The sequence below is a fragment of the Rousettus aegyptiacus genome, unplaced genomic scaffold (assembly GCF_014176215.1).
Source record: "Rousettus aegyptiacus isolate mRouAeg1 unplaced genomic scaffold, mRouAeg1.p scaffold_m13_p_10, whole genome shotgun sequence".
NCBI classification, from domain to species: Eukaryota; Metazoa; Chordata; class Mammalia; order Chiroptera; family Pteropodidae; genus Rousettus; species Rousettus aegyptiacus.
The window spans coordinates 76,941,920-76,965,517 of NW_023416285.1; the positions used below are offsets into that span (position 1 = coordinate 76,941,920).

At 34.9% G+C, this 23,598-nt stretch overlaps 1 protein-coding gene and 1 pseudogene across 15 annotated transcripts in view; one reads left to right on the forward strand and one right to left on the reverse strand.

Annotated features, from left to right (window-relative positions):
• PARD3 (par-3 family cell polarity regulator) overlaps positions 1–23,598 on the forward strand; it is a 592,207-nt gene that overhangs the window by 372,367 nt on the left and 196,242 nt on the right. For 7 of the 15 annotated variants that reach the window (XM_036226846.1, XM_036226876.1, XM_036226861.1 and 4 more), the window contains 4 exons: positions 1,767–1,956; positions 7,136–7,287; positions 8,356–8,400; positions 13,184–13,411. In XM_036226846.1, the coding sequence (XP_036082739.1) occupies positions 1,767–1,956; positions 7,136–7,287; positions 8,356–8,400; positions 13,184–13,411 (615 nt within the window). The remainder of the gene's footprint in view (positions 1–1,766; positions 1,957–7,135; positions 7,288–8,355; positions 8,401–13,183; positions 13,412–23,598) is intronic. The other 8 variants (XM_036226877.1, XM_036226870.1, XM_036226872.1 and 5 more) reach the window with 4 other exon arrangements.
• Positions 4,409–4,527, reverse strand: LOC118609085 (annotated as a pseudogene).

Consider the following 23,598-nt stretch of genomic DNA (forward strand, 5'->3'; position numbering starts at 1 on the left):
GGAAATAATTAAGTATTAAATTTGATTTATATTGTGTCATAAGCATTCATAAAAGAGTTATTAGTTTTTACAATTTATCAAAATGGATGCATTCCAAATCAAAATAGTTTTCTTGATAAAATACTGAGCAGAGGTTTTAGTGAACATGTAGTGTTTCTATCATAGAGTAGTTGATGCTAAATAATGAATGCACTTGAAATTTCTAGCAAGTTTACTTTTGTGGGTTGTCCTGAAAAGATATATATCAACTTAATTTTTTGCTCCTTTGTTTAAATGTATAGAATAATATCTATTTTTAAAAATCCTTCATGCCTATATATGTCATTGTGAAATTTCCAAATTAATGTTAAACAAAAATGATAATAAGAATGTTTACTTTAAAAATTAGATCTCAGTACTGATGTTGAAATGTTAATAAACTTTCTACACATCACTGTTGTGCTATTCTAAAAAGTAACTTTTAATAAAGGAAAAGTACACCGTGCTTAAAATGGTGGCCATGTTGGGATGTACTTAGCAGGTTTGGACATTGGATTTAAAATGAGTGTTTTTCCATCTTCCTGTAAGGTGACAGAGAGCTTGTCATTCCACTTTGCTTTGTTGGGAAAGCCAGGCTGGTGGGCCTGTGTCATCCCGTGCTGTGAGCATGGCCTCCCGTGAGTTGTTCATGTGGACCAAGTCTTTGTCCTCAGTTCTTGCTCAGAAGTCTGGCATAAGTTTTGAGAAAGACGCCCGGATAACTGTAGATGTTTTGGGGAGGAAGATGGCATCATTTGGACCCCAGTGTTATCTTTAAAGGTTCAGGGCTTGAAATAACAATTTTGTCCCAAGAAATGTAAATGCCTGTCATGCTGATCTATGAACCCGAGCAGATTTTCCTGAAAGAAAGTGGTCAGTGTTCATAGTTCTGGGTTTTTCCTTACCAAGAACACTGTATCCTAATTGAATCAAAATTTACAGGCTCCCCTGTCTTGGCTTGAAAACCTCTGGGCCATCAGATCCTAATTTTTGCACTTGAGGACCAGTCCTGCCATTTCCCTCCAAGGCCTAGATTCTGCGCGTAATGTGCACTGTGTGCTTTTCTCTATCATGCATTTAATGATGATACTGCCGATGTCTAAAATTAATGTTTCTTCTAGCAGAAAAGACCTGTTTCTCATTCAAAACCCAACTCTGATATTAACTTTTGTTAAGATTCCCAGCATCTTCTGTCTTCGGCCACCCAGGCAATTACCAGCACTCGCAAATACCATAGTACTTTGGGCACATCATTCACAGCACCCAACAATTATCAATTTTTATATGTCTGTCCCCTTCTCTAGGGTGTGAGCTATTTAGGGGCAGAGATTAAATCTTTCTTTTGCTATGTGAGCAAATGGATGAATGATTGATCTTAGTCTGCAGGGCTTCCCTCTACATTTCCTGGTAAAATTTTTCAAAGGACTTTCATAACTTAGAAACTGTAGTATTTTCACATTAGAAGACATTCCGGAGATCATCTTTAGCTTTAGGAATCTTTAAGCCAGAGAAATGGAATACTCTGCCCAGAGCTGCATAGCTCTAGTGACAGAGGAAGGAATAGACTTGAGGTCTCCTTTTGACTTTCAGTTTTGAAAAATAAATTTCTTTAATTCTATTTCTCTCTACCAGGTTACGCAGATGTTTGAAAATTTAGACTTTTTTTCTGATGTAGCAAAGTACTAATATTAATAAACATAACACTTAACGTGAGTCTAGAATTTCTTTCTTTTTTTCCCACTGGACAGGTAAATACCAGCTGTCCCCCACAGTGAATATGCCCCAAGATGACACTGTCATTATTGAAGATGACAGATTGCCTGTGCCTCCTCCACATCTCTCTGACCAGTCGTCTTCCAGCTCGCACGATGACGTGGGGTTCGTGCCGACAGACCCCGGCCCCTGGGCTAAGGCTGCAGTCAGTGATTCAGCAGATTGGTAAGACCACACTCCAGGGTTGGAAGGCAGTGACTTGCAATCACACTTTATTTTGTGCTTAAATGGTCTGTCATTGAGCACAGTTAATCTTTTTTTTTTTTATTAGCAGTGTTCTGTTTTCATGGTTTTAATACTCTTGGTTATTACTCTTTTAATAAAAGATTCCCTCCAATTTCAATTCATAAATTTGCCCCATCATTTTAGCCTTTCCAGGGCTGTAGTTAATAATTTAGCAAAAATAGCGAAACATCTTACCAAAAGAACCTACTCATTTGTTATGTTTCACCCATTCATTATTTTAGATCTATGTCAATTCAATGAATTGTTTTTCTATTAAGTACATAAATTCTACCCAAAATGCTAAGGTGATTCAGCATTTGTCACAATTAGATGACTCTGGCCAAATTAATAGTTGATCCGACAATGGGAAGGTTTTTTTCTTTCTTTCTTTCCTTTTCTTTTTTTTTCTTTTCTTGTCTTTTCTTTTTTTATTTTTTTGAGGAGATCTATTTTAAATGCTTTGTACTTGCTTCTAGCATTGTGACTTTGGGGGCTATTTTTTTTCTCCTATATCTTTCAAAATAGATGAAAGCTTTTGACATTTGCCAATGTGTGGTCCATGAATGTGGATATGTGCCTAATTTGCATGCCTGGTAATTATATACATCAATAAGCAATAGGAAAGTGCCGCCTAGTGATGACCTGGTAAGGTCGTAGTGACAATTAACACAAACCATGTGAAATATTACACCAGAATTTTCTTTTTGCCCTTTCTGTGGGGTCTTTTATGAATACATAAACAAAGTTATATTTAAATGTTATAGCATTGTTCCTTTACCATTTTTCGGTTTCTGTTTCATACTCTTCCTTAGACTTGTGTCAACATTAAATATTAGATAGAGGCCTGGCACTTTTTTGTGTTACCGTTTTTGTGATGATCTTAACAAAGTAAGCCACTCCCCCAGCCCTCTTCCCCCACTCCTCCTTCAAGCACACAAAAATACAGCACGTTTATCTTGTCAGTTCTGCAGATGTTCCCTTAGAACAATCTCACCTGTTATTTGGACGCTTGAAAAATCCATCTCTATCTTTTCTTTCTTTTCTTTTTAATTTTCTTATTTAAAACACAGGATTTAAAAAGAGCTACACTCAAGCCTGCATGATCATAGCTATTCTGGAAATGCGTTTTTCTGGTTCAGCTTTGAGGGGGAAGCTACCATGTAAAGTACAATCCCATTTGAAATTTGCAGATGCTTTTACATTTACTGCTACAGTTTATATCTCTTTCTGAAAGTGAAAACTATGACAGAAAAAGTAAGGATTAGAAAGTAAGGATTGAATATTTGCAGTATTCATCTTAGGGTCAAAGCCTTTGAATCTCCACCATGATGGGAAATTGTGAAGGTGGCCAGAGAACTAGGTCTGTTTGGGGCCTTGTAAAAGGCTGTGTTGATGAAAATAAATGGGATAGATTGTGGCATTAATTTCCCTAAGGGGATTCATAAAATGGTGAGGACTTGTATGATTTTGCTGTGGGGAATGTGGGGCAAGGAAAAGAATATGAATAAAGGGTTATCTAAACAAGAATGGCAGCTGTTCTGAATCACAGCAGAAAATGTAAGCTTTTCTAGCCTGACAGTATCTCCCTAATCCTTGATGAAAATGTTATGAAAACAAAAGGGCAATAAGACAGGATTAATAACTGGAATTTTAATAACATCGGGGGTCAGGATATGGTTACATTCTTTAAAGAATCAGCTGTCAGTCCTGCAGTCAAACTTGTTAAGTATTCTAGTATACCATTTATTGTGTCTGAAAATGGTTTAATGGATATATTGATAGGGAAGAATTAATTATGTCATGGTTTACGAATATTTAGTTATTTTAAACTCTTATTAACTCAGAAACTCATTTGACATTTTAAATTGTGTATTTTTATAGTTTGCTGCACAGTTGTGGAAGGCTAACTATGTCAAATGGTGAAACTTTTAAATTATTAACTAGTAGTATATACTTTTTTCAATCTATCGATTTAGGGAACATTAACAGTGTTTTTAAGGGGAAAAAGTAAAACAGCAGATTCTTATTTTAACAACAGCATAACTTCAGAGGGTATAAAATTAGTTTAAAAAGTATGAGAATATGTGATTTTCAGGTAACATCAGCAATAGCAAATTGTATTTGTTTGAAATTTTTTTTTTTTACCAATAATTGCTATTAAAATTACATTTAAAATTTAGTCTTTTCACCAATTTGATGCCTATTGGAGTTTGGGTTTTAAAATAGTCTTCATGATAGAAAAAAGGGTTCATAAGCATATGCAGAATGGTTGAGGATATCAACTTTCAGTATATAAAAGTCTTTCTTTTTTTTTAGATAAGGCAACCCTTGGTTGACCTCATAGATTGCAAGGACCTTGTCAGTTTACAATCCCTTATTTTTAAAATTTTTACGCCTACAGCACTTGGTCTTCCTAGGTGGTCTCCCATCCAAGTACTAACCAGGCCTGACTCTGCTTAGCTTGTGAGATCAGATGGGATCGGGCTTATTCAAGATGGCATGGCCATAGACTAAAATAGTCTTAATGAAAACATTATTTAGAGTCTGCCATTGCAAATTGGGTTCTCATCATATGCGTTTTCATTTTTCACTTTTAGGACTGTGTTTTTGAATTGAGGTGTATGTGCTCTGGAAATTACAAGTCTAGTATAGTAAGCATAGTAGTATCTGAATACTAATATATATATGTAATATACAAGGACATTTTTATATATTTAAGAAATATATGTACGCAATATATAATTCTATATTAATGTTTACTATAGCCATACAAACATACATAGTACAATTGACCCTTGCACGTCACAGTTTGAACTGTGCAGGTTCACGTATATATGGATTTTTTTTTTTTCCATAAATACCTGTACTGTTTTTGATCCCTGTTAGGAGTCCACAGATAAGGAGGGCTGACTGTATGCGTTGTAGTATGCCATTTTATATACGAGACTTGAGCATCTGTGGATTTTGGTCCTGGAACCAATCCCCTGTGGATACTGAGGGACAACTTAAATCTGGGGGAGGTAAAAAGTTATATGCAGATTTTCAACTGTGTGGGGATGAGCTCCCTGAATCCCTGTGTTGTTCAAGGATCAGCCATATGTAAGCATAGTAGTATGTGAAGGGGCACCTAACACTTCAAGATAAACATGACCCTGATTCTTTCTGGAACATCAAATTTATTCAGAGTTTTATAGGAAAAATAGGGTATATTAAAAGTGAAAAGGTTTAGTGTAGAATGCAAACAAAATAACTATCAAGACATAACAGTGTTTTACAGAAAATAAAATTGTTCTTGCCTTGGGCTAAAGTCCCAGTTCTTCTGGATACATCCTTTCCTAGCACCTGGGCCACGGCTAAGGTGAAGTAAGCGGGATGTGCAGGTGTCACTCTCACTCTCGGATGCCAACCCCAAACTTGCCTGACCCTGAGAGTGAGTGCTTCCTTAACTCTGAGCCTGAGGCACCAGCCTTGCCTCATCCGAGGCATCCTGCTTAGCATTTGGTAGAAAGATGAAGAAAGAGTGTTCATTTTCTATGTGTGGTTTTTAAGGACTTTATTTCTGTTATCATAATTTATATTTACTAATTTGAGATGGAAAGCCTTCGTTGGGTAAAAAGTGTTATTTTGTATAGTGGCTTGCAGTTTAGAAATAGCTTTCACTCTCATGTCGTTGGATTCTCTCATCAGCCTTGCACGATGGGTGAGGCAACTAGTGGTGTCTTTACTGAGCATCATAAGACGTACAGGCCCAATGCAGGTCACTCATGTCAGATCACTTAACCTGATGACCAAGTATTTTCCTTTGTGTCTTCCTTTTCATGATTTTTGGTTTAGCTCTTCTGAAAAAACCAGTTATCATTTCATGCACAGTAAGTTGCTACTAAATTTCTTATATATATCTAAACTAGATCACTATCCTTTTCCCAGAATGGAGGGCAATTCTCATAAGGCTGTAAAGGGTTCACAAAGCTTACTTTCATTAGAAGCATTAGGAAAGTTATCAAATCTCAGTTAACATAGTGGAAGTGGCTCACTCGCATTCTGGTAGGTTTAGTTAACCGTGGAGGGATGTTCTACCTGGCCAGATAGGTAAGGTGGCATGGCGCTGACACAGGGGCGTTATTAATTTTCTCAAGGTGCCCAACCCAGAGAAAAACGATTTTCATTGTACGGGCTGTGCTCAGAACACCTGGTAGTGCTTTTTGAAACTGTTCACAGGTCTTTAGAAGTAGGGATGATTTCGTGTCCTCCCTGCCCCTTTCATTGGGAAAACACTTCAAACTGTATCCTGTTACCAATGATTTGCCATATGCTTTGTCATCTCTGCTTGACATCACTGTGCTGGTGTCACCAGATCAAATGTCATCTAGTCTAAGTCATATTTTTCCTGACTCCCTTGAATACAGTTTATTCTGTCATTTATGCATCCTTTGCTTCTGCTTTATGCTTGTGGTTTGCTTTCTTAAAAGTTGTAGAGAACAAAGATCTATCTCTTCCTATTTGTTATTTTGACTTTGGTACCCAGCACGTCGCCTTAATCAGAATAGGTTCTAATAAGAAATTGCTGAGCTGTTTTCTCAGTTGAGTAAGTATTGCAGAGAAACTACATCCTCATGAAACTACCTGCCCTAAGAGTAGTTCTTTCTTTTCTGGGATACAACATATAAAGGGTATATAAGACTAGAACATATTCTTTTAAAAACTTTTATTCAGTTTCAATTTACGTAGTCACTCGTTTGCGCCAGTATTTGTATTAATATATGAAAGTTTTCCTCAAACCTTCAATCACTCCAATGTCTAAGAGATATAAGGCTTATTTTTGATCATCACTTTAGAAATAATGATGTATTGTGAAATAGAGTAAGAGAACTGCGAAAAGGACATAGAGGAGGACAGAACTCACATGGAGAAAAAATTACAAAATGTAAATAAATGTATTTTTTCCATCACTTCCACAGTTTTTTAAATAAAGAATTATATTTGTGTTATTTAGTTTAAATATTTGTGAGGACTAGATATATACACACACTTATACACACAGGTATGTATGAACTTCCCTAAATTGGATGTATTCTAAGTTTAGTAAATATTTTTATGTTTATCTTTCTTTTTACACCAGCTCTTTGAGTCCAGATGTTGATCCAGCTCTTGCTTTTCAACGAGAAGGATTTGGACGCCAGAGTATGTCAGAAAAACGCACAAAGCAATTTTCAGATGCCAGTCAATTGGATTTCGTTAAAACACGAAAATCAAAAAGCATGGATTTAGGTAGTGAGTACAATCTCCATGAATCTTTATCTAAATAAGGTTTAGATGCTTTCAGATTAAAACCGATGGTCCCAAACACATGTCTGTTTACTTTGAACAGTAGAGAAAATAAATGTGAAATGTGGCAATTTGGCAAAAATTAGTTTTTTTCTGAGTTTGAGATAACCATATTTCTCATAAGCAGCATGTTTACATAATGTGCAATATGTTAATATATATGTTTTCTGATGAGAAAAAAACAAACACATGTGCATTTCATGCTATATTCATGTATCTTTATTTGAAACAATGAAATGTTTTAACACTTTGGCTGTTTAAAACCAATTTCATTGAAATAGTATTTGGTTGGTTGTGGCATACTTGAACTAAAATAAAAAATTTTGGAGAGAAATCATTATCTCAATCCATGTCTGGAATTTGGTTACTTTGTGATATCTTCCTTTCACTGCTAGTTTTTAAGGTTTATTTAACAGAAACTCTTAAGTGTTGGTAATTAAAGCATTTAATCGAAGTGATATTTTGAGAAAGAAAATATTTATTGTAGAAAGTATTTGAAGCAAATGAGAGCAGGAAAATAACCATAGTTGTTCAATCAAACACCAATCAGGTAGTGTCTCTTTTTAAATCCAAATCCACCAAAACCAAAACAAAACAAAAAAGTAAAATAATTAATCATGTCTATAAACTGATTGAACGATTTAAAAAAAAACCTTTGTTAATCATCTGTAACTTATTTATGCATTCTCTTGTGGCTGTTTGTACTTCAAGACTAAAAGCATTAATTTATCACATGCGTAAAAGAAAAATTTGGCGATGCATTGCCTTGGCTAATTAAGATATGCTAACACATAAATAACACACGTGTCTGTGAAATGAAATGACTGGCATATTGCATGGAGACACTGCTTCCCCCCCCCCTTTTTGATTATGAATGTTTGCTTGATTTTTCATATTATTTGCATGAAATATTACCTAAGGATTATCACATAACTGAAAAAATCTGGGAATGGTTGAAGCATGTTGGGCTGTGGGACTAACTGGGCTAACCATTATACATTTACCTTTTAACAGTAGCTGACGAGACTAAACTCAGTACAGTGGATGACCAGAAAGCAGGTAAGAATGGACTCTTAGACTGTTGCCATAGAAACTGTGGTCCAAGGAGCTTATCATAATTATAGAGCTGCCAGTCATATTGCATGTACACATAAATATTCCAGTCTTGCACAGATGTTTTCATTGTAGGAAATCAAATTGTACAAGAAAAGAAAAAGTGTCTGTGAGAAGAAATTTATCAATGTAGTACATCTAAATGGAAATAAAATTTAATGCTTCAAAAATGTTTAAACAACCTAGATTTTCTTAATTTTATTTGTATAGGAATATTTTGTCACAATTTAAAAAAAAAATCAAAATTCCAAAAACATGATCTCTTGGTTAGACTCATGTTTTTAACATATATATTTGATGTCTATGTTAATATCCAAAAAAAATTCTCGAAGTGGTAACTTTGATTTGAAGGGTAATAGCACAAATGTAAATATTTTTTACCGAAGGACAATGTCCAGTAATTGCTATCATTAGTCACTCAGAAAACCTTGATTGTTTTTCGAATGCAAGAATTAACTCATAGTTACCAGATATTGAATTAGACTATCTAATGCATATGGCTCTTTAACTTTGTGAACTTGTTTTAAAGGGTTTTTCGTTTGTTTATTTGTTAGCTATTTAGGACTTGCTTCTAAAATGTGACCTAAATCATTCCATAGAAACAATGGATTTCATTGAACCGGGTTTGGCATTATAGTATTCCTTCTTATGCTGTTTTTTGAAAATAATTAAAGGAGAGTTTTTATGTATAATTAATGTGCTTTGTACAATTGAGCATTTACGATTTATTACTATTAGTTTAGAATAGTGTTTTCATTATTCTAGATTTAATATGCTGTAGTAGTTTACCACTTACTAGTAATTAGCTTTAATTCACCTTTTTAAGCTATAATAATAACTCGTTTTTATCCAGCTTGAAAACTGTGTATCCCACATACATATTTAGAGATTACTGTGGACATGGTTGGATTTTTCACATTCCGTAGAGTAAAAGATTGTAAAATTTACATCCAATAGATTATAGGATTAACTGTAGCCTCAGACCTTACTAGGTAGTTATTTCTCTGATTAAACATAAAATTCAAAATTTGAAACAGCTAAAAGAAAACATTTTTTGATAGTTCACATACGTAAATTAGTTATTAGGTCTTGGAGTTACCCCTGCTGTTCAGTACTTTCAAAGAAGTAACTTGTGTCCATGTTAATTTCATAAAAAAAGCCAAATCGAATTGCTCAGGTTAAAAAACATGAATTTATATACTATGCCAAATAAGTAAAGTAAGGAAAATACTTAATTTAACAAACTCACTACTAATAAAAGGAAAAGAACGATTTATTGTGAATAAAAAGGAAAATACTGATATCTAGGGTTTAACTGAAAACAAGTGTTTATGGTGAGAAGGCAGATTTTGTAATCTAATTGAATTGTATGTTTATATAGCATTTTGACTTGTTAGATCCTAGCTATGAAGAGCTTAATTTTCTCTATGTGCAATCTATTCCACCAAATTAAATTGGAAAAACTTGGGACAAAAAATTATTACGTAGATGCCAAATTTTCTGTTATTTTTCTTTCTACACTTTATTTGAATTGTCAAGATTATCATGATTTTACAGTTTCATCCAAAGATTTCTGGTAGAGTCATAGTGGCATTTTAGCATAGATCATCTGTCTAGCCATAAGCCTTTTGTAATGAAAATTGAATTCCATTTCCCTTTGCCCTTGCAAAAGACATCTTAGTAGGTAAGAATAGAAAAATCGACTTAGGGAAAATAGTATGATCATGATTTCACTTTTATTCTTGGATTGAGGGATTTTATATAATATTTGGAGGTAACTTTACTTTCTGAAAGAATAGAGAACAGGGATAAGAAGAGAATTGGGGTTCTATGGGTTTAATCCTTGAATATAAAAAAAAGCAGGATATCCTAATGACCTTAAAGATTTATATAAGAGCTTTCAAATATTATTTTAAAATGAAGACATTTTTATTTTTGTGTGTAAATCAATATAATCTTTGTCCGTACTTGAATAGAGAAACAACTTTCAATTTTTATTACTAGTAAATGCTGAATTTTTAATGTTAGGGATCTAAGTAACTCTAATTCAAGAATTTTAATATGTTACTTAACAAAATTTTTGTTAAAATGTTTTCTTTTTTGACAAATATAGTACTTAAATGTATGATATCTATGTTACAGATCAAGAGTCAGCAAATTCTGTAAAGGACCAGATAGTAAATATTTATGTGGCCTTGGAGACCAGACGTTCTCTATAGTAGTTACTTAATTCTGATATAGTGTGAAAACAGCCATAAAATACATGTAAACAAATTGACGTGGCTGTGTTCCAAAAATTTTTTCAGATTTGGCCTACAGTTTGCTGATCCCTGTGATGGATTCACAAACTATAGATGTTGACTTTTTGCATAACATTTTATTATGAAAATTTACAACCATATATAAATATAGAGATCTAGTTCATATATCCAGTGACCTCCCGTACACCCAATACCCAGCATTGATAATTATCAACGTTTTGCCAAAATGTTATTCTGCAGCGTTACAAATTTAGAAAAAAAGATAGGCAAGTACCTATTGCTTATTTAGTTATACTTTCATCATTGTTTTTCTTTGCAGATTTGCCTGTTTATATATTTTAATAAAATCATATTTATATATACCTATATACTTATGTTTATATATGTATACATTTATTTTAATAAACATCATGCCATTTCTAAAATTTATTATTAAAGGTTTTAGTGCTCTGAATACATGATGTCAAATCTCAGATAACTTTTCACAAAGAAAAACTTAATATACATAGATGATGTTCTTATGATAATCTTTACTGGAATCATGAAATCTTTATTGGTGACAGACAGACACAGAGAGAGAAAAAATAATATACACGCATACATACAAATATACATACATATGTCCTTTATGAACCCAAGAAAGCAGCAAACATTTGTGTTATAAACATTTATAGGACCCAAATGCAGTTATGAAAAGGGTAAGTTATGAAAATTGATAGGCATAATCTATTCAGGAAAAGATCTTTTCAGTGCTGATTCTAGGACATGTAAAAGTAGATGTCTGTGCCCAGGAATGATCTTTTCCCATCTGCATTGGTTCCTTGATTTCTTACCTTTCTCTTCAGTTCTTTGGAACAAAATTCATTTTCCTTTCTGTGACATAACTTTTATCAGTATTTAGAACATGAACTTGTCAAAAGTTATGCTGCTCTCAATAGAAAAAATAAGATTGATCATCCTGGAAAGAAATAGTTTATATGATTTTTGTCATAAAGTAATCAAATATATACAAACTTACATTGAGAAAGTTAAATCATCTTTTCCTCCCAAGTACAATATTTTATGGAATATTATTTCTTCATTAGAATCATCTGTCTGCCTTTCTGCCTATGTTACATTTTTAATGTATTTATTCTAACTTAAAACTGCTACCTCATTGTGAAAATTAGGCGAAAGATGGAATGTAAAGTAATCTTAAAAAGATAATTCTTGTTTAATTTTCTCAATTTAATTTTTATTTTTTTACACTCCAAGCCATGGAAAGTCCATGTCATAACTGTGTCTTCTAGTGATAATATATCAGAGTTACTCCTTAATTACTGATCAACTTTTCAGCTGATGATCCAGTGTAGAGATAAACTATCTAATTTCTTTTACCCTCCGTTTTTTACACCTGTCTTTTTAACATTGTAAATGAGAACTAGTTCTACAACCTGCATTTTCAAGTAGTAGTGCAAAGCTGGTATTACAGTCATCTGGAGGCTAAATGTGTGTACCTTTGTGTCCCAGGTCAGGCCATGATGAATGAGACTGCCTTACCTGGTCAAAGACATCTGTTTTGATGGCCTTCTAAAGCTTGGTGCTTTTGGTATTATCTCAGGCCCTCCTGCCTTAGCTCCTCATGAAATAGAGCCAAGTTTTTAATTCCCTAAATTCTTCCCTGCCATCTTATGGAAATGTTTCTAGTAATTGTTAAGTCTTCTTTGTTCTGTTCATCACTTGTTTCTCAAGCAGATATTCCCAGGCCTGCAGGTAGAAAGCCTGCTATTTAGTTTCTTTAGTCTCTCCTCTACTTCTTTCTAGAGAGATCCCTTATGTGATTTATTTCTGTTCAAATCTTGTATTGCTCTTTCCATAGAATGTTAATATTGCCCAGAATTAGGCTTCTGTTTGGTATCAGGTTGCCCTGGTGACATTCAGTCTTTTGTGCTGTCTTTATTTATAAGTTGAGTGAATCTGCACTATAATAAAGAAGAGACTTGAGAAGTTTATTGATAGAAAATTTAACTTTTGTTATAAATAATTTTAAACTGTCAAAAACTGATTTCAACTAAGTTGAAAAGCTACTTTTGGTGATTACCTTAGCCTTCTCATGATCTCTGCTCTTCAAGTGAGCTTCTGGGTTATTCTGTTTTTGTGGGTTTTTTTTGTTTTTTTTTAGATTATTTACATAACTTGGAGCAAATGATTTGACAAAAATTTCCTCTTGAGCTAAAAATGGAAACTAATAACTTAGAGTTTTAACTAATGAAAATAGAGAAAATGGACAAAATTTTTTGTATAATTGGGAAAAATAAAAATTAGTTACTGTTACTTTACTTTTTTTATACATTTTCCATTTCCATTTAAAAACTCCTCATTGAACGAATAATTTGTTTACATCTCTGTTTTCCACAGTTCATAGAAGTTCAGGAATGCAATTTTCACAGTTACTTGTAACTAACCGTTTGTTTTTGTAAATTTCCAAGGTTCCCCCAGCAGAGATGTGGGACCTTCCCTGGGTCTGAAGAAGTCAAGCTCATTGGAGAGTCTGCAGACAGCAGTCGCCGAGGTGACTTTGAATGGAGACATTCCTTTCCATCGCCCACGACCACGGATAATCAGAGGAAGGGGATGCAACGAAAGCTTCAGGGCTGCCATCGACAAGTCTTACGATAAACCCACAGTAGATGATGATGATGAAGGCATGGAAACATGTAAGTTTATGCTGCTGAGAAGAATAGTAGTTAAAATAGCTCTTGAAGCAGCAGTTCTTAAAGTGGATCTGTGGGGTGTAAACTGTTTTCAGAATAATAATACACTTATTTACCTTTTTATTCTCATTCGCTCACAAGTATATAGTGGAGTTTTCCAGAGACAACAAGTCATGTGATATTGTAATAGATTGAACGCAGATAAGATAGAAGAATCTGTCTTTTTAGTCATGTATTCAAAAGATTTGCCACAATATAACGCAGTGACCATTGTTCTCATTAACTGTTTTTGGAAAATACAGGTTTTTGGAAAAAGACAATTTCTGTTAACATGAATTTTGCTTTTTATGAAGTATTTAGTATTTTAAAACTTTCTCCATTTTAATTCCATAAATATTAATAAATTTAATCCACATAAAGTTTTTATTATGTGTTCTTAATAATTTTTAGGAGAATAAAGGTATTCTCTTAAATGTTTTAGTATGAGACCAAAATGTTTGAAAACCACTGCTATATAGCATGTCTATGATGTGATGTCCCCAATAACTATATGTAATAATCTCTGATTTTGAAAACTTTTATTGTTATGAATTACTCTTGCTTTTCTTGAACTGAGCTAGCAAGATACGTTTGTGTATGTATATTTCCAAATTGCAAAATATTTTAAGCCAAGACAATTTTAAGTCAAAGGTTAATATGAATAAGCAGTATGTTTTCCTAGTATATTGAGAAGAAAATTAACATTTTATAAATATGTGCAAATGTATGCTTCAAAGAGTTATCTATTAAACATTCATGGTATAAGTATCACCATGCAATTTGAAAATGAAGGAAAAACTCTGCTAGTCTATTTACTTAGAAAAGAAAGTGCTTAGGAGTTCTGATAGTACAAAGTATTGATTAGCTTATTATTGTTTATAACTACTAATTTACATTTTAGTTTTTTAACTTCAAATGCGACTTTATGCATCTAACCCTTAGAAGAAAAGCTGTAGACACCGCAGATTGAGGTTAAAGCAGAGACCAGAGATAATTTAAATGGATTGTAAATTACTGGCAGTTTAACTTTTGGGTGGGCTACTCTCTCACACACTTGAGGAGAATTGTGGTGAGGAAAAAGAGTTTAAAATAAAAATCACATTCTAGGGAGATTTAAAGCAAAATTATATAATTTTTGCCTATTGCATATAATGTGTTTGGGAAGATGAATATTGCTGCCATAATATAACATGCAAAGCAGAATTTAACGAGAAGATTGCTGCACCTCCTCCCCCTCCCAACTCTCCATCTAAATTTTCACTGCATCCAGCCAGTGATTTCAAATACATGCTGCCTATTCTTGCCAGATAAAGAACATATTTCTTATTTTTGCTGCCAACCCTGGTCTCCAACATCCTGAGTCATATGAGCTTTCAACCCTCTTGAGATTTCTCCCATTGTATCCATGGTACCTTGCCTCCTTAACTGATATTTGTGCAGGTATTCTAGATAGAGTAGAAGCCCTGTCACTCACAGATGTTGCCTCTGTCTGTCCTGTGAGTAAGAGATACAGTCCTCTGGCCTCTCAGTATTTGTTTTTTTAAGCATCTACAATTTGTCGTGCTCCTGAACCTTTTTTTATTCTTATTAAAATGTTATTTAAATTTTGAAATAGTTTTTTTCACATATGTTACTTTTTTCAAATGCAACGGGGGATGCAATCCTTACCAATATAGGGCATGTTCTTAATTCTCTAGAGATAGCCGCCAGAGTTTTCCAACAATGTGGACATCTAAAATTATCCCTATAGACACTTAGTTTCCTTTTTTACTTGGAAATAACAGATGTAAGTATATCGCATTAAAACTTCTTAATCCAACTATCTTCAAGGAAAAAGAAAACAAAAACAATTCAATAGACAAATTATAATTTCTGGAAAAGAGCCGGCAATGACATTTGTGACGTGAGCATCATGAGCATCTACAACCACAAAATACTGTTTTACAAAGTTCTGATTTTATTATTTATTTTTAGACCAGTATGCTTAACTTTCAACATGGCAAAAGAAAGGCAGCTATTATACGCTTCAAATTTTTGCAATTTGAATTGTTGAAGTTGAATTAATAGAGTGGAGCAAACACCAAACTGGAATTTAGATGACTTTCATCTTAGTACACATTTTCTAACCAATGTGGGATTTTGGTCAAACCACTTAAAATCCTTGAGCTTTAATTTTCTCATTTGTAAAACTGAAGATTTGAACAACTAGGTCATTGATTTTCAGATTGTGTATGGTGATGTCTGGTCAGGACTAGGGGTGTCTCAGTGATTTGAGGGGTATCAGGAAGCAAATGGGAGGCCGAGCAAGTGGAACTCTGCAAAGACCATTGGCTTCACTCTGCTGTCACGACTCCTCTGCATTAACAATTGTGGGGTTTTTAAATCACATTTAATACATCGTGGTTCTTTGTGAATTTTTGTTTTAAGAAAAGAGATCGTTTGCTGTATTATTCATAAAAAGTTTGAAAAGCTCTGGCTTAGGTAGTTTCTGAGGTCCCTTCTAGTTTTCACATTCCAAGATTCTAGGTACACCCATTCAGTTACCTGCCTAAATCCTGCCTGCTACCCTTTCTTAGCTCTGTAAGGTCCACGAAAGAAGATACCACCATGATTGTTTTATTCCTGCGGAACCAGGTACGGTTTCACAAATCAAGATTCAGTTTATATCAGTGAGTGTCTGCATAACTAGCACCATTGTGTGCCTGAAAGTGAGGGAGAAGTAGAGGGGAGAGAGACACTTTTGGTGCACAGTAAGTGGGATGGTCGTGACATTTCACTGTTCCTGTTTGTGTCCCACACTGGACCTGTGTGTATTATATCGCAATACCTCAGCAAACTCCTTTTTTTTCTAAAAAAAAAAAAAAAAAATAGGTATATCTGTCAAGGGTTGTGTTATCGCTGGTGGTCATTTGACAGTCACCTTTATATGTGACTAGAGACAGATAGATGTTTTATGGCTCCAGTCATGTGAGAGAAGGTGGCTCAGTTAGTCCTTTCTTTAGTTTCCTCAGCTGCATCGTTTTCAGAGTCAGCTTGTGGATCCTCGTGGCATGGTCGCTGTGCCTTCCCCGAATCTGTGCTCTTGTTCCTGGTTGTGCTCCTACATCCTGTCTTCGCGGTACAGTCCCTTGCTGTGTGTCCAGCGCCCTGCTGTTTTCTGTGCTCTGCCGGGCTCTGCCAGAGGTGCTTTCTTGTTCTGTGGTGAGACTCAGCTATGAGCCGCCTGTTGCAGAGAAAATGCTGGATCACTATTGAACATTGCTCCAAAGAGAGAAGCACTGCCTCAGCAGACCATTTTCTGCTACCTGGGATATTTTGTAAGGATGCAGCCAGTGCACCCTAGAAGCTGGGGTGTGGAGGAGGCTGTCATGGAAAAGCTGCATAAGGAGGGAGCCAAGGCCTGGTGGTGAGGACAGAGTTACCTGTTTTCTCCCCTCACTGAGCCCTTTTCCTCTTTACAAGTAAGACCCTTAGGCATGGGCAGGGTTGATTGCTCTTGTCACTCGGATTGAGCACCTCCCCAGTGGCTATAGTTTGTGGCTCTGAGCAGGCTTGCCTCGTCTCAGCAGGGTTGAAATCATGGCATTGGCACAACACCGAAGGCCAAGAGACTGGGGCAGGATCCATGTGGTATCTGGTATCTGTCATCTTCTGTAACACTTACGTTCTTCCTGTGGAGATGGCAGAAGCCAGCATTTTTGTCTCTCATTTAATCCATCTGGCCTCTCCATGTTGTGTGTCTGTCTGGATCAAGATGGAGCTTTGTACTCTGGGACCCATTATCTCCGAGGCCCTACCTGTGTTTGACAGGTCAGGGCATCTACAATCTGCTCCCTCTTCTATGCAAATTACATACCCCGCCTGGCTCTCAGCAAGTGGCTTCTACATCCCCCATAATAAATCAGTTTCTGTAGCTACCAAGAAAATACATGCAATAACATTTCTTTGTTTTCTTTTTGAAAAATATATAGTTCCATTTTTCCTCAATTAAAAGTTGCCAAATTGTAAACCATACTATCAGTTCAGTAACAGCTTTTTGTTGGGGTCAAGGAGGCAAAACACAACAAAACCAAACACTATTCTATTAATTGCACCTATTGGTTTTAATATATCTCTAGTCTAGAATTTTAAATGTGAAATCCTGTATGTCTTGAAAACATAGAGACAAATTGCTTTTGAGTAGCTTGCTGCTTTCTTATAGTACTTTTGTTAGGAGATAAGAAAAAGCATTGCTCTACAATTTGCATAACTTCAGCTAGCAGTATGAGATTTGAAGAAACTAACTTTATGTTAGTAAATCAGCTAATAGAGATTCCAGGGGAATTATTCTTTTTTAGCTACAGAATAGCATATTGCATTTAATATCAGATTTTCTACTCAGCATTCTGCTCGCTTCTGGCCACTTTTCATTATTACCTATTTGAGCAAAAATAGTACAAACTAAGTCTAATTTTATGTTAAGCAGATTATAGTAAGTATGTGATAGAATTCAGGACATGGGTTTCAAGGTCAAAGAACTTTGTAAAAGTTCATTACTATTTCAAAGAATAATTGGATATTGATCTACAAAAATATTTTTTCTGAAATGGTAGGAAAAAGAGTAACCTGTCTATCCTTTTATACAAATTTGTATACTTAAATATCACCTGCAGTTTAAGAAAAGCAGCTTTGATTAATTTTAGAAAGTTTCTGAATGCAGTATGTGTGTAAGGAGGCGAAGTAGCTGAAGCTGTTGCTTACATTCCTTTTGCTATGTGAAAAGTAACTGAAGCCAGAAGTACAATGAAAAGTCACATCTGAAGTATTTGAATTCTAGACTCCTTATTTTAAGCATTTTCCTAATGAGAAATAAGTATTTAAGTAGTTGACCAAGATCATACTTAGGAACTGAATCATAGAATGCATACCTTCTAATTCTCAATCCTGTGATTTTTCTAGAATATTAAACTTACAAATGAAAACACCCATTGCACTAAAACTACTTTAAACTTTTTAAAGTGTCTATTAATTAATGAGTTGTGGTACCTAAAATCTGATATTTAGGTAGTAGGTTCCTGAGGGGTCAGGGGGTGGTTCAACCAGTGAGAAACTGACACTTGAGAAGCAGCATAGTTAAGGGCCATTGTAGTGTATAGGTTATCTTGGTGCCGAAGGGTGTAGCACCCACTCACCTTCTGCAGAATTGGAGTGGAGAGGGAGCCGTGGGGGAGTGATAGCTGAGAGGAGTGCTGTTGCTTGAGTGGTCTTAGGTGGGAAAGGAAAGCATGAAACATGGAATGGGAACCATCTCCGGCCGGCCATACTTCTGTTAGGTTGATGTGTATAGTGCAGGTGAAAGCATAGTGAGGAATGACATTTAAGATGTTAGCAGAGAACAGATCACTGACAGCCTAGTTTCAACTATTTGTGTTTTACACTAAAGGCCTTAAAGAGCATTTGAAGAATTTCAAGTAAAAAAATGATGATCTCTGGGGCCCCGGGACAGAGGGTGGGTTATCGAGGATGGGATGGAAGCAGCAGCGTTGGTGGCCGGTAGATCAGTTATATGATATTAATGCAACAATCCAGGGGAGTGATGATGCTTGGCAATGCCAGAGGGAAGGAAGAAACTGCATTTACATGCTTAGCATCTCACACACAAAGATGGATGATGATGATGTGATTTTTCTCATTAGCACTTCCAGGCTCCAACACTAAGAATCATCATCTCACTATGTAATCACTCCATTACCAAGCTTTCTTTATTTTTCCCCAAGAAATCTCCTAATTCCACTCCTAATGTCTATGCTAGCCTAAAACTTCATTATTTACTATGTGAGGTTATTGTTAGGATCTCCTAACTGGTCATACTATCTCTAAATTTGCTGAGTAAGTTCCGTAATCGCATTCGCATTCTCACAGTCCCCCAAGCTTCCGTGCGTGTCCTTGCCCAGACCACGCACTTTCGGGGAGACGTGTCTTACTGCCCCCTAACTTTCCCTCTACCCTTTCCTGTGTGTATTTGACTTTTTCCTTCTTAAAGAAACTTTTTTTTAACCTGGTTTTCCGTTGACTTCTTAAAGCCCTAATGTGTCTGAGACTTTTTAGTATAAAGCATTTTTTTTTAACATTAACAAATTTTTTGGGTGCCCCATATGGATTGTGTATAGTGAGAGTTAAGAACACTGGCTTTTAGGGGAACAGTCATTTTGAATTCTCAGTAAATAGCAAAATGCTAGCCATCTGCGATTGTCACATTTGCACGTTTTTATTATTTATTTTGGTTTTGTTTTTCTACTTGAAGGGTCATAGCAATGGCCCAGAATGTCTTTTCTTGACACTATCAATAATATTTTTTATAGTGTTAAAACATACATTTGACACTAAGCTCACTCCTTGATTAAAATAAAATTTTAGTGGCAATTTCAACAGTAGTGCTATCATTTTGATTATATAACCAGTCCTTTCGATCTGTTGAAAGGAAAGCTTTTGGCTTCAGTACAGATTGTCCTCTTGAACTGGAAACACTATCCATTGCTGACCATCATTTGAATATAAAAATCAGTTGGACACCAAAAGCAAATTTGCAGGGTTCAGAAAATTAAAGGTATGACCCTCATTGTACTTGCTCTGTGGCTTTCTCTTGGGACGAGTGGGGTGATAAGAGTGGCATTGTACCTATACCTTCACGAGCGTTCTACTTGTTTCGTTTGGAGGGAGCATTAAAGAGAAATTTAGAATGTAGAATAGAAATGAAGAATGGATTTTGGTATTAAGTGTTAATTGTTTTTAGAAGAATGATCTTACAGTTTTTGTCCTCCCACCTACTCTTCACCCCAACATGAATTGAGAGTTTTTCAATTGTTTTTTAAATGAACTAAATGTAGTTTTAGAATTGAGTGTCTTAGGAGTCATCTTTCTAACTTTTCTCCAGTTGCTGAAACTTCTTCTGTCATACCACTGATAAATGCTCACCTTTTGGTTTTTAATCCTATTAAGTTATTATTCCCACCCCACATTTCAGTATAAAAGCTTCTTAGTTCTTCTACATGTTTCATGACAGCTTTGTATGTGTAGGTTTTTTTTTTTTAAGTGTTCCAAAAAAACTAAGTTTTTCCATTGCCAAGAGCTCATCATTCTAATGTTAAAAGTCAGAGTCCAGAAAAGCAGATCCTGTTATTCAGCACCATCTGTACCACTAGCTGTTCATTTTCTACATCTTTCTTCCTCTTCTTCCAAAGTCAGAATATTCAACTAAGAAACAAAAATCATATTTATGTCACCAAAGTTCTCAAATTCTACCCAGGCCTTTACAATGTGTAGGAGTCCATTTCTCACTTGCCTTTATTACATTGCATTTTACTTAACATTAATCAATAGAAGTTGATAGTGGTCAGTGGATTCACTAAGTCTACTGAAATTTTCTGTTATTAATGTCTTGTTTCAATTTACTCATTTCAAGTTTTGTTTTAAGTAGATTCTGAAGACTGAGTCACACTGTATGCAATTATTATGTTTAATCCTTTGCCTTCCACGGTAAATTGTAAATTACTCAAGAGTATTTGTTTCTTTTGTTAAGTATTTCTAATATCAGGGGGAGGGGGTAATTCTTTATAAATAGGAAGCAGTAAAGGATAGTTTTTCACATAGTTTGGTATTTGTTCAACCATTCTGTCATTCACTCAACAAATATTTAATGGCACTTCTTTGTGCTATGCCCAGAGATGAGTACTTGTTTACTCATACTTATGAATAAGTAATATGATCCTTTTTTTGGTATCCCTCTGTTTATACCTATCGAGCAATTCATTTAATTCTGGTAACAAGTCTGGACAAATCTTTTAATTCTGGCAAAATCATCAGAGCTACCTAGAATGACATTGACTACTAAATCTTACACTTGTGACAAATAGCACTGTAGATATTCCACAACTGCTCTAAAGTTTGATTTGTACAAGGTAACTATTAGGATACTTTCATCTTCATTTAATAGAAAATCCAACTCAGACCATCTCAAACAATCAGGAGATACACTGTCTTATATAACTGAATTCTAGAGTTGGGCTGTTTCCGGGGTTATTAATTTAACAGCCTAGTGCTGTTATAAAACAGCAGTCCCCAACCTGTTTGGCACCAGGGACTGATGCTCCTATGAGAATCTAATGCCTGATGATCTGAGGTGGAGCTGAGGTGGTGATGCTAGTGTTGGGGAGCGGCTGCAGATATAGGTGAAGCTTCACCCATCACTTACCTCCTGCTATGTGGCCCGTTTCCTAACTGGATACACACTGGTAGTGGGTCTGTGGCCTGGAGCTTGGGGAACTTTGTTATAAAATAAATACCCAACATCTTTCTGCCCCTTTGGCTACACTGTCCACAATTAAGCTTGTCCAGAGGGTAATTGCAGAGTTCAGGAGCATTTTACTTTCTCATTCATTTCCAGCAGAAGAAAGTGAACTATCTTCCCAAGCACGGAATATGGCCATTTAGTCTGGTGGGGACATTCTGGAACTCACAACAGTGGCCTAATAAGTCAACAGGAGTAGACACTTGTAGGTTGTGTAAACTTAATTCACCCTTTGGAGCTAGTTTACATTTCTGAACCCAACGATCATTCCATTAGGAAGAAGGAAAGGAGAAGTGGATTTTGGACAAGCAACCAGCAGATATCAGTGGTAGCATTACTTCTCAAGGCGGAAGCAGGGTGGATGGGGGGTGTGGGACTAATGACCATGTGGCTTCAAGTCAACTTTTAACAATAAGCTACAGAATTTTAGATTTCAGTTGAAACCTAAAATCATTTTCTCCATAATCATTAACATGTAAGTGTCCAATTTTTTCCAAATATCTTGGTGACCCAGTCCTAACATGATACCTTGCAGGATTGAATAGCTTAATTTGTAACATGGACTAGAATTTTAATTGAACTACATTTGCATTTGTTGAAAACATGGTAATTAGGTATGTCTTAATTGCAGAATGACTGTGCTACATTAAAGAAAAATAAGCAGCTTCACTTATACCTTCTTTAAAAAAGAAACGAGAATATCTGCCTTTATAGGTAATCACATGGGAAAGTAGTTGATAGTTCAGTGCATAGAGTAGGTTAAAATAGAGATAAATGTTAGTCAAAAATAGAAATTCCTATTTGTTTGGAAGAAGATAATCATCTTTCTTTGTGTGGGCTGTCTGCAGAAAGAAAGCAAATAATCTGTAAAGATGAGCAAAATTAAAGAAGAAAGTGTGAAATTTATATATCATTTAAAATAGTAAATTATCTAAATGTAGACTTATGATTAGTTCTTGCATTGTAATTTACTGTATGAACACAATAGATCAAGCCATTTACTGCTAGTGTATTACCAGTAACTTTTTTCACTTAAAAAATTACTTATATGATTTTTTTTATTACTTTAAAGGAATAAAAATATTTTATGTAACTTATTATAAAGCTAGTATTTAATGTACAAAGTTTGGTTTTAAAACTAAGCAGATGTAACCAATTTATTTCAGGTTTTAAAAACCACATTAATCTTGCATGGAGATAGGGTAAAATGAGATATTCTAATTTTTTTTATCAAATAATTTTAGAGTTTGAAGCATATATAATGTGATACTTTAAAAGAGCATCTTATGTTTGTACATATGAAACCACATATTGCTAAATATTTTTAATTAGTTGGCATTCAAAGGGATTAGTTAAATCACTACACCCCCAGAAGAATATCTGTGATAATGTAGTATCTAAATTAGAATGTTCAAATTAAGCATAAAGAATTCTCAGATGTACAGGTATTATCTTAAATAGTCCACTTGCTTGGGGTAGGAATCTGAGCTAGTATTTTTTATTTTATAAAATGAGGTTACAAAACCCAAAGTTAATAAATGATTTAATACAAATTTTCTCTTTTACCCAATTTAAGAAATAAGTTGTATTACATACAGCAGAAAAATTATTGTGAATATGAAAAGAATTGGCAACAAATGTGACTTCAGCGTATAGTTAGTTGTGAAGTCTCTGCCTTTATTCTGTTACCGAGCCAAGAGCAGACATATGCCCCTTGTACTTCTGCCAAAACTATTAGGCAGAAAACTAGCAGAATCGCTACTTATACTTCCATTCATGATTTATGATAATGGTTGCTGTGGAAGACTAAGTCATTTACATTTAT